The following is a 12,021-nucleotide window of genomic DNA, read 5'->3' as shown; positions in this document are numbered from 1 at the left end:
TAAAACAGAACAGCTTTTTCCAATCGAAGCTTAACACCGAGCGAAAATTGTTTGACAATTTGGTACCTAAGGGGGTTCGCTCTTTGAATCGAGAACTAATCGAGGACTTGAATGCCGAAATTGCCATGGAAATCGAACTGAGCTCATCGACTTCGCAGTTGGATAAAATCCAACTGGATGACTCGCATATCGGGGTAGGAGGCTACGGGCTGGTGCTTGGCGACATCAAATTCGAGGGTGGTGGGGTAGGCGTCGGCGAAGTCCCAATCGAGATTTTCAACGGAAATCGATTGCACATTTTTCGCAACGATAACGAAGTGCTGATGAAGGTTTTCAAACTGTATAACGGATACAGCCGGGAAGGTTATATGACCCCGGTGCTGGTGTTTCTAACCGACAAGACACTGTACGTGACCGATCAGGTGCGAAATCGATTGTGCAACAAGTTTGTGCTTCCTTACTCGGAACTGGATGTGATATTAGTTGGTCCCTATGGGAATACGGTTCTTTTGAGCAACTCAGCGAGGGATATGCAACAGGTACTGCTAGCTGGAGGACCTTACCCGGCTGATGGATTGGTTTCAAATTTGGAGCTTTGCGCCCGTCGTGGAGGTTTCATTTTACCGGCGGTTGGTCAACTAACGCTTGATCATTTGGCACCGCTGCAAGCTTTCGTTCGAGATCACTCGAACGTTAGCCGCGAAGACTCCTGGAAGTTCTATGCTGTGGTTAATGTTCCTGCTGGATCGATTGGTGGCGAAGATGAACCTTTAGGCCCGAATATGAAGGGTCCCCTGATGCACCGCAGAATGTCCCATGCTGGATTTGTAGACCAATGGTCGGCGGGCTACTTCTTGCTAAAGTAAGTTTTGTTTTAATTTTCCGATTTTGACTATTTTTATAACCATTCCATTCATTAGAGCCGGTGTTCTTTATCTGTTTGGAGATGCAAGTCAAAAGTTACCGACCTGGGCCGTTGCTTTGGCGGAATGTCAAGGTGCTAGACGATCACTCACCTCGGGACGACCCTATTGTTTTGAGCTACTTCTTCGTACTGGTGCGCTTCAACTAGCCGCACCCGATGAGTACGTTGCATCCGATTGGTTACAAGCTCTAGTTCAGGCTGCTAGTGGGGTAAGTTTCCTGAAAAAAATGCTATAAAATATTCACCAATTTAACAATGGTATCTTTAACAGCTTTTCGAGCTACAGGAGCGACGTCAAACGCTCGGCTGTACTCTGATTATGACTTCTAATCATCTGTTGACTCTGCGGGAGGATTTCAATGCTCCACTCAGGCGAACCACTACTCTATCCGGTGGCAGTGCTTGTTCCAGCAGAATCATGTCCCCGGCAAAGGAAAATATCAACCCGAACACTCAGCAGCAGCAACAACAACAACAACAGCTGCATCAGATGTCTACTGTATCTACTCCGTCCGGACATCAGAGGAAGCTCAGCAGCTCCAACATGTTGGATACAAACAGTGAGGTAAGTGAAGTTTTGATCAAGAAGTATGTCTTAAGGTAACACATTAGGGGGTCATTGCAGATTGAATCTCGCGTAACGAAACTGCCTCCTTTAAGAGACATCATATCTTAAAGACATATGATGCTTTCAGTCAGTCTGCTGATCGTTGATTGGCTTGTAGAGAATGGAAAAACATAGACGCTTCTCCGCACCTTGTTGGTTTCCTTTTATCCATCTATACATACAAGTCTCTTCTTTTTACCCCTCAGATAAGTTCGATCCGCTCCACGGGAAGTACCCCCAACAAATTGAATCCGACTGTAGCCGGAGCCGGAAGCACTACCAGTGATCGGCGTTCCAACTCAACCACCAGCACCCCAACCAAGGCAAACCTTCTGCTGCGACAGAATTGCCCTGGAGACGTGTTGAATTCTCCTGCTCGTAGCTACCAGAGGCGACCTTCATCCACGGTTGACGAACTACTCGGAGGCGGTGACGACCAAAGCTACACCAACATGAGCAGTTTCTACGGCAAGAACTCCGGCGTAGAAGTTTTGACCTGCGCCAGCATCGATGAAATGATCGCCGTAAAAATTCCGGCTAACTCGTCCAATTGGTGGTGTATTTTGGTAAGATTGTTTTAAGTTTTGCAACGCTGAAAATAATTAACAAGTCTTTATTCCTTTTTATTAGGAATTCGAATGCCAGGAAGTTCGCGAAACCTCAGACGACTTGGTTGTCTTTTTCTCAACTAGCTCAGAACAGGAACGATTCCTGTCAATGTTGGAATCAACTTGGCACTTGAAAAAGGTATTGTAAACTTGTCTTCCTCATCCTTGCACAGTTTTAAAATTTTTAAATGTTACAGAGCGATGCTTTTCCGGCTTCAATCATAACAAGTGAAGATGATTTGTACCAGCACTGCGCCAAACTGTTCTTGGACATCAATCGATCCTGGGAACCTTTACTGTCGGCTGCGCTCGGATATCCACAGTAAGTTTACATCACAGTTTTTTACTACTCATCCGGTGTTCAACCAGCCACAGGACAACAGCTGTCGCTGCGTATATGAACCACCATAGTACATAAGTTTTGTATCCTTCCGAACTTTTCTTGCAGTCCCTGCGTTCAGAAATGATTACTATAGATTTCGGGTTAATTTTGGACAAGGGTATTTTGAGGGAAAGGATTGATAAAAAAAAGTATAAACATGGTGATAGCTCTTAGGATAAGTGCTACTGGAAAAGGGAGGCTTTGTTAGGGACTTAAGTTTTGGCTGGCTCCAATTTGTCTCGGCTAAGAGATTTCATTTCGTTGCTTGGTAACTTTTAAAAATATTCTCAACTCATACCATTGATTTTGTGTCTGAGAAAATTTCTCAACAAACTACGTCCTGGTGCTTAAGTTATTCGGAACGCTGTAAAAATTTGTTCTATAAATATATAGACAATACGTATATAACAACTAAGCTAAATCAAAATTGTGAAATTACAAAGTATTATTCGTTAAAAACACTATACTTTCCAAGCATGTTATATACACAAAAATGTACGCAAAAGGTTACATAAATATATTTAGATATTTAGCTTCATATTTATAATCAATGTACTGAGCTGTAGATGCACATTATGTGTTTCTGAATTTTTGATGGTCTACATTACTGACTTTATAAAAGTGTTAATCAAATCGTGCCCCAAACGCTTCTCATTACACAAGAGTCATACTTGATTGTGTCATTTGTTGATTTCAAAACTTTTCAGCTATTTTTTGTTGTTTCCACTTTAAATAACCATGGATAGTTTTTTTTTGTTGTTGCTTGCGCCATATTGTTTTCAGTTTATTTTCATAACCATTCCGGTAGCTTTTATACATCACAAACTTTAAGAAAGTATTAAAAAGTTTGTTTTTTAAGTTTTAAAAGAATCTAATTATTTATCGGAGTCTCATTCGGATCTACGTAAAAATTTAAATTCATAATTCAAATTCGATTACCAAAGCTTAACCCTTTAACAATTGATAATTCAACAACCATGACATTTCTATCATGCTGAAATGATAAATCATCCATCCAATCTCATCACGCATTATTCACAATAAGAATTTAGCACCAATCGTATAAACCGCTTAAATTACCCCAGAGATTGTAACTTTGAATAATATATTTACCATGCTCAGAATCTCTGCTTGATGTGCTTTCACGGCTTATATATTGGGCTTACCAGAAACCAAAAATAGCTAAAAATGAACTCAATACACGCCCCAACTAACAATAACCTATATAAGTATATAAAAAAATATATATTCAGCTAACATTCAGCTTAAAAGTGAAACGAAACGCGCAAATATATCACGGCTCCAGTACTGGGAAGTTCGCCTCATGCTGCATTACTCAACACAAAAAAAATAACTCCTTTGTCGATCTGGCACTGTTCTGAATCAAACATCTAGGTACTCCTATATAAAACCAACCTTTCACGAACTTTAAATTAGGAATTTCTCTCAAGCAATCGGTCTCACCTAATTGTAATAAATTGTATCGAATCGAAGCTAGTCATCAAGAAGTTTATGTGAAACGCTGTTAACCACTGATATAAATAAAAAATAGGTATCGTAATGGTAGTCAAACGAAAACAGCAATATTTTCTTTTTTTTTTTTCAATAAGATTTATGATTTAACAAAAACCCGTGCTGATCTACAAAGGAATGAACAATCTCATTTTGTAAGGGCGACATGACTGATTTTTGAGATGGGACTATAAAAAAGGTAAACAGATACTCAAACCATGTATGCAGCAAAATAAGAATCATACGATAAAATATTTATAAAAATCTAATACTTACATAATCCAAAAAAGCAGTACGGTTTGCCATTACCTGAGAATTAAAAAAAAAACATAAAACCAAAAACTTGTAATCAGCCATAAAAGCAAAACGCGGTTTGCAAACCGACTTTCAAAATAGTTACTTATCTTGTCAGCAACAGAAAAATAAGAAAAATAAACAGTGAAACAAACCCCCAGTGAACAGGCTAAACAGAAATACCAAATACATAAGTAATTTCGGAGCTCATGAACCCTAAGAAGAAAGAGACAGAAAATGTTGAATCACAATACAACTGGATGCAGAAAAATGCGGCGTTGAACACGGTCGATGAGTTGTTTATTTTATCCGAACAGAATCCCTTGAATCACATTTCAGAATATCACAATTAAGTTTTTTTTTTTTTGACGCAAAGATAAAAAAGTTGATAAAGTTATTTAACTAAGTCTACAAACTAACCGGGAAACTACGAGTTCGGTAATTCATTTTACCGACAAGTTACGTACCGAACATTCACAGTGTGTTCGGTAAAATTATCTAACATTCGGTAAAAATCACCGAACACTCGGTAATAAATATTGGACAACTTGGTAACAGCTTACAGTTTGTTCGATAAATATAGCGGTAGGGGAGATAAGGGCATAACGAGCACCCAGGACATAATAAGCACTCCTTTTTTCTACAAAAGTACGTATTTTCTGAAACAAATTTTCATGAGGATTTGTTTTGTACTACCTATAGTATTAATTGTTCACCAAAAAAGAAATATCCTTTTCATCTTTACAGAAATATTAAATAATAACTAGCTAGGTTCTCAAGTGACGAAAATATTATAATTTTTGAGCACCACCAAATAAGCTTTTATGACCTTTAAATCATCTTGATCTGAAATGTACGCACTGCAACATGATTTACACATTATTTCTCAATTTTCACCATCATGAAATTTTTGATTTTGCACTTTAATCCATTTTAAAACGCGTTTTTACTTAAATTTGTTGACCTGGGGCGAACAGAGCACTATTAATCAGGGCAAGATGAGCATTTTCTGCCGTATATTCTAGCAGCGAATTCAACTCGATGAAGTCAACTGAATAATAGAGCTGCAGCTTGACATGTTTCATCTGTCGATTTGGCCTATTGGTAAAGTGTCGGAGAGGTAAACAGTAGACTCGAGTTCGATTCCTGTTCGAGGAGATTTTTTTTTGTACATACCATTCATGATTGATTTTTTTGATTATTACATTATACGGCTAGTAGCATCATCCGTCAAACAAAACACCAGAAACATAATGTATGAGCATGTGTTAATTCTTTGAATTCTACAAACAGACCTAAATAGATTATTTTGTTATTGCTTTGTTTGATGAATCTACGCCTCACCGTTTAGTGCAAAATGCATCGATCATGAATGATAATGAAAAAAAATAACCTTGACCAGGAATTGATTACCTGTCCAACACCTTACCAATAGGCCAAATTGTCCGATGAATCAAGTCAAGCTGTAGCTCTATTATTCAGTTGACTTCATCGAGTCGAACTCGCTGCTAGATTCCCCGGCAGAAAACGCTCATCTAGACGAACCAGCCAAAGGCTAAAAGTCTCTCTAATAAAGACAAAAAAACGCTCATCGTGCCTTGATTAATGGTGCTTATGCTGCCCCAGGTGGGTTCTCATTATGCCCCTACAGTGACTGATTTTCAGCTTTCGGCAAAAAAATTTAAAATGCATTTTTAAACGTTTTTATCTAATTTTTCAAGTTTCATCTAATTAGGCAATAGACTATTGGAGTGTCTGAACACGAAACAATGATGTAATTCACATATTATAGCTGTTCTCCGCAGTTAAATAAGCGTTTTCCTCAAGGTGGTCATTATGCCCTTATCTCCCCTATATATAGAAATTATCATTCTAGGTATAAAATTTTAATTCTGTTTGTCTCCAAATCAGATTTTTCAAATTTCAATTTTGAAGAAAATGATAAACGTGTTAACTAAACCAAAATAAATTTGAAAAAAGTAAAAGTGACAATAAAGAAAAAAAAATGTAAAACAAGACTAAAAGTACCACAAAAGACAAAAAAGATCAAAAGACAAAAAGACAAAAAAAATAAAAACAACATAAATGACAAAAAGATGAAAAAGACAGAGAAGACAAATCAAATCAAAACCAAAGAAAGACAAAATACAAAAAAATAAACACTTAAAGGCCAAAAAAGGCGCTAGGGGACGACAGTGAAAGGGCGAAAAAATGATTGAATTTAAAAAAAACCCATCAAATTGTACGATCAAATTTAGAATTATTTTGTTGATTTTAAGTTTTAAAGGAACCCCATGTCAAATAGGCAAATAGGACAAAAAAGACAAAAAAACAAAAAGGATAAAAAAATATTTAAAAAAAAAACGGAAGAAAAAAACCAAAAAGACGAAAAAAAAATTAAAGCCAAAAAGTACCAAAAATGCTTATGGACGTCATATGCAAAAGATATTATCGATTTTAATGGTTGTGTGCTATTGTTACGTAAATTTACACAAAATAAACGTGCGTATCCTGCAAAATGTAACGTGACGTGCCTCGAAGAATTTCACTGCGTCGTGCTGTCATCCTGACTCCACGAAAAGCTCCAAGACAGAAACATGAGTTCAGAGGAAACCGTTTTGTTTTTGTGTCAATTGATGAATTATTTACCTAAATGCTTTTCTATTGAACAACTTTTTCGAATACCTTAACTTCGTACCCTTTAGTTACTAGTTACAATATAGTGAGTGCATTTTGAACCAAAACAAGTTTTTTTAAACCTCAAAATTGACTCAATAACATACATGTTTTGAAGGAAATAAGTATTTAAAAAATAATAATAAAACTCAAATAAATTTTAGAAAAATTTTAAATGTGAGTTGATTTTTCGGTTTGATTTTATAATAAACTAGCTGACCCGGTAAACTTCGTTTTACCTTCTAAAGTTTAAATCGTTATAAATGTTTAATTTCATCTACCCGTCCCTAACTGCACCGTGCTCGTAAATAGATTCTTATGGAAATCGTAACAAATAAATTTGAATTTGTATTGGGACCCCCCTTCTATAAAAAGTGAGATTCTTGAAACTATTATACAAACCATCTCTGACCCAAAAAACCCTCGGATACCAAATTTCACTTCATTTCGACCGACCATTCATACGTGATGTTGTTACAAAGAAAACACCTCCATTTTTATATATAAGAAAAAAAATTAAAAAGTTGAAGCTTTTGCAAACACATTAAAATGTTGAAATACACTGCCGGCCAAAAGTTTCAGATCACCCCTTCAAAAACATGAAAATTTCGATCGGCCATGTCTCAGCCATCTTATGACATATTGCAATTCTTTAGATCTCATTCGTAAGATCGTGAGCATAACTTTGTATTTTTTTTTGACGTAGAATTACGTCTTACGGCAACACTATAGGGGGGTAAATTGAAATTTGCGAACAGATCTCGCGTCACGAAAACTTTCCATCTCACAGACATCCTATCTAAAGGATTATGACGTCATCACCAACGCCTGCTTTGATGGGTTTTGTTTTTCCCTACCTACGAAAGGTATAAAACAAAGGGCCCGTCGGTTTCTTTCTCTGTTTGCCGTCAAGCTGAACAGACCGTTGCTGCGCTTCGATCTGAGTGTGGACCCCACCAGTGGTAATCCGACTCAGATATCGATTTGCAGTAGTTCAGTGGCAACCGTGGACCAGTGAGCAACGATGACGGTGAGCAGCGATGACGGCCACCACACCAGCGTAGACAGCCAGTGGCGGAGGCGTTCAGTGGCGGAGGACTCCAGTGGCAGTGGCAGGGATCCTACAGGTCATCGCAAGTGGCGTTGCATGGTCGAATTATGTCACATGGTCAATTTATGTTGCATGGGCGATTATGTTGCATGGTCGGATTATGTCACATGGTCGATGGTTGGATTTCGTCACATGGTCGGATTATGTTGCATGGTCGGATTATGTCACATGGCCGATTATGTCACAAAGTCCGATTATGTTGCATGGTTAGATTTCGTCACATGGTCGATTTATATTGCATGGTCGGATTGTGTCACATGATCCGATTATGTTGCGTGATCGATTTATGTCACATGGTCGATAATGTTGCATGGTCGGATTATGTCACATGGTTCGATTATGTTGCATGGTCGGATTATGTCACATGGTCTGATTATGTTGCATGATCGATTACGCTGCATGGTTGGATTATGTTGCATGGTCGGATTATGTCACATTGTCCATTTATGTTGCATGGGCGATTATGTCACATGGACCGATTACGTTGCATGATCGATTTATGTCACATGGTCGATAATGTTGCATGGTCAGATTATGTCACAGGGTCCATTTAAGTTGCATGGGCGATTATGTCACACAGTTCGATTATGTTGCATGATCGGATTATGTCTCATGGTCGGATTATGTTGCATGATCGATTTATGTCACATGGTCGATAATGTTGCATGAGCGATTATGTCACATGGTCCGATTATGTCGCATGGTTTAATTTTGTCACATGGTCCGATTATGTTGCATGGTCGATCATGTCACATGGTACGATTATGTTGCATGGTTAAAATTCGTCACATGGTCGGATTATGTAGCATGGTCGGATTATGTTACATGGTCCGATTATGTTGCATGGTCGGATTATGTCACATGGTCAATTTATGTTGCATGGGAGATTATGTTGCATAGATAGATTTTGTTACATGGTCGGATTATGTTGCATGATTCGATTATGTTGCATGATTGATTTATGTCACATGGTTGATAATGTTGCATGGTCAGATTTTGTCACAGGGTCTATTTATGTTGCATGGGCGATTATGTCACATGGTCCGATTATGTTGCATAGTTTAATTTTGTCACATGGTCGGATTATGTTGCATGGTCGGATTATGTCACATGGTCCGATTATGTTGCATGGTCGGATTATGTCACATGGTCGATTATGTCACATGGTCCCATTATGTTGCATGGTTGGATTTCGTCACATGGTCGGATTATGTTGCATGGTCGGATTATGTCACATGGTCTATTTCTGTTGCATGGGCAATTATGTCACATGGTCTGATTATGTTGCAAGATCCGATTATGTTGCATGGTTAGATTTTGTCACATGGTCAGATTATGTTGCATGGTCGGATTATGTCACATGGTCCGATTTTGTTGAATGGTCGAATTATATCAAATGGTCCGATTTTGTCGCATGTTCGGATTATGTTGCATGATCAGATTCTGTCACATGGTCCGATTATGTTGCATGGTCCGATTATGTTGCATGGTCGGATTATGTTGCATGATTCGATTATGTCACATGGTCGATTTTGTTGCATGATCGAATTATGTCACATGGTCGATTATGTTCATGGTCGGATTATTTCACATGGTCGATAATGTTGCATGGTTGGATTATGTCACATGGTCCGATTTTGTTACATAATCGGATTATGTCACATGGTCTGGTTATCTTGCATGATCCGATTATGTCACATGGTCCGATTATGTCACATGGTCGGATTATGTCACATATTTGTTGCATGGTCGATTATGTCACAGGATCGGATTATGTCACATGGTCCGATTATGTTGCATGATTCGATTATGTTGAATGGTTGGATTTTGTCACATGGTCGGATTATGTTGCATGATCGAGTTATGTAGCATGGTCGGATTTTGTCACATGGTCAAAATATGTTGCATGGTCGAAAATGTTGCATGATCAGATAATGTCACATCTTCGATTTAACTGCATGATCGGATATTGTCACATGGTTGATTATATTGCATAATCAGATTGTGCCACATGGTCGATTATGTTGCATGGTCGGATTATCTCAGATGGTCGATTTTATTGCATAGTTGAATTAGGTCACCTGGTCGAATTATGTTACATGATCTGATTATGTTGCATGATCCGATTATGTCACATGTACTGCATGCTCAGATTATTTCTGGCGATAGGTTTATGTCACATGGTTAAATTCTGTTATATGATTGAAATTTGTCACGTCATATTGCCATTTTGACACTCATATGTTGGTCATTTCAAAAATGCACTATAAGTTCTGTTATTCTATACATTGACAAAAAACAATTGCGTAATTCTACGTTTAGCGGTCGTAGCCAAATTACTACCTCCCCCACTTTTTGACAAAAACACTATGTTAAGTTTATATTACCTAAACTTAGCTCAAACTTCGGACATTTTCACAAATCTGCATTTTAAACCCGATGAAGTGGACCAAATTTCAAAATTCTAGTTGCATTCGAATCTTTTTTTTCCATACTTATCAAAACATATTTGTTAAATTTTTGACAGAAAAATGCAATGTACTTAATATAAATAAAATAGCTACTTAAGTTATCGTCCAAAAGTTTGGGATCAGTCTTCAAAAACATGTATTATTATTTCATGCGTATCTCTGTTATCAAACAACGTATTGTTTATCTGGTAAGCTGGTTTGAAAGCTATTGAGTTGAACTTGGATATTTATTTGATTTTTTTCAAAAGAAAAATTCCTTAGAACTTAAGCTGAAGTTTGATCATTTTCTGAGAATTTTCACCATCCGTTAAAAAACGTGCAAATTTATTTTGACCATAACTTTGTTGTCTCACAAGTTATTGCAAATCGGATTGGCTTATTTTCAAGCTTATAAATTGCACTTAATGAGGAAGGTTTAGCTTTAAAAGTTTGTCATAGATGATAATTACCAGAATGTTAATTAAGATTGGAACATTAGTTTTTAAATTAATATGAAGTTGTGATAACATAAATCGTATGATTTTAAGATTTTCATTTTTAATAACTTTCTCATAACGCACGTGGAAAGAAGGGATCTTAAAACAACTCCGCAACTGGCAAATTGGTGGAACACTTGGTAAATTCGTACAAAATTTTTTAACTGATCGCACTTTCCAAGTTGTGATAGGAAATACCCATTCTTCAATCAAAAAAGAAGAAAACGGGGTCCCTCAGGGTTCGGTTCTCGCTGTCACTTTGTTCCTGATCTCAATGAACACTCTATTCAAAAACTTAAACAAAGGGGTAAATATCCTAGTCTACGCAGACGACATCCTTATTGTTGTGACAGGTCGCAGTATAAAATTAAACAGAAGAAAATTGCAAACAGCTGTGAGAAAAATATCGCATTGGGCCAAATCTATGGGTTTCACGATGGCCCCAGAGAAATGTCTCAGGAGCCACTTTTGTCTTAAAACACATATTCCCTGGAAGCTTAAAATCGAATTGGACGGAATACCGATACCCTACAAGAAAGAACCAAACATCTTGGGAATAACCTTCGACAGGCGACTCACCTTTGATCCACACTGCAGGAAAATTAAGCAGGAAACACTTAGTCGTGTGCGCCTCATTGAAATGATCAGTAGAAAACGTACCATCTCCAACCGCAACACTATTTTAAATGTCGGGAATAGCATCGTCACTAGCAAACTCCTCTATGGACTAGAAATAACAAGCCATTCAATTGATAAAGTCATATCCATATTAGGACCCACCTATAATAAAATTATTCGATTCGCTAGTGGACTGCTTCCAAGTTCCCCCGCTCTATCTTGTTGTGCAGAATCCGGTGTCTTGCCATTCCCCCTAGTTGTGGCACTTACTGTTATTAAAAAAGCTATAAGTATTGCAGAAAAAACCAATAAAAATTTATCCCTCTACCAAAACGAGGGAG

The 12,021-nt window shown here is 37.6% G+C and overlaps 1 protein-coding gene across 1 annotated transcript; it reads left to right on the top strand.

The window, feature by feature from the left end:
* The first annotated feature begins 6 nt into the window (after positions 1 to 6).
* Positions 7 to 4,615, top strand: LOC129759840 (pleckstrin homology domain-containing family M member 2-like). The gene is made up of 6 exons (XM_055757374.1): positions 7 to 862; positions 921 to 1,134; positions 1,197 to 1,490; positions 1,739 to 2,098; positions 2,163 to 2,279; positions 2,338 to 4,615. Exons 1-6 carry the CDS (start codon positions 126 to 128, stop codon positions 2,464 to 2,466), a joined length of 1,851 nt encoding a protein of 616 aa, XP_055613349.1. The 5' UTR covers positions 7 to 125; the 3' UTR covers positions 2,467 to 4,615.
* The last annotated feature ends 7,406 nt before the right edge of the window (positions 4,616 to 12,021 follow it).

Source organism: Uranotaenia lowii, unplaced genomic scaffold, assembly GCF_029784155.1.
Source record: "Uranotaenia lowii strain MFRU-FL unplaced genomic scaffold, ASM2978415v1 HiC_scaffold_288, whole genome shotgun sequence".
NCBI lineage: Eukaryota > Metazoa > Arthropoda > Insecta > Diptera > Culicidae > Uranotaenia > Uranotaenia lowii.
This window is presented reverse-complemented; position numbering and strand designations above follow the sequence as displayed.

Coding starts and splice junctions, on each gene's coding strand:
- LOC129759840 (XM_055757374.1), top strand. CDS start 126: ATGGAAATCGAACTGAGCTCATCGACTTCGCAGTTGGATAAAATCCAA. Junction 1,135..1,196: donor TAGTTCAGGCTGCTAGTGGG/GTAAGTTTCCTG, acceptor TATCTTTAACAG/CTTTTCGAGCTACAGGAGCG. Junction 2,099..2,162: donor CCAATTGGTGGTGTATTTTG/GTAAGATTGTTT, acceptor CCTTTTTATTAG/GAATTCGAATGCCAGGAAGT.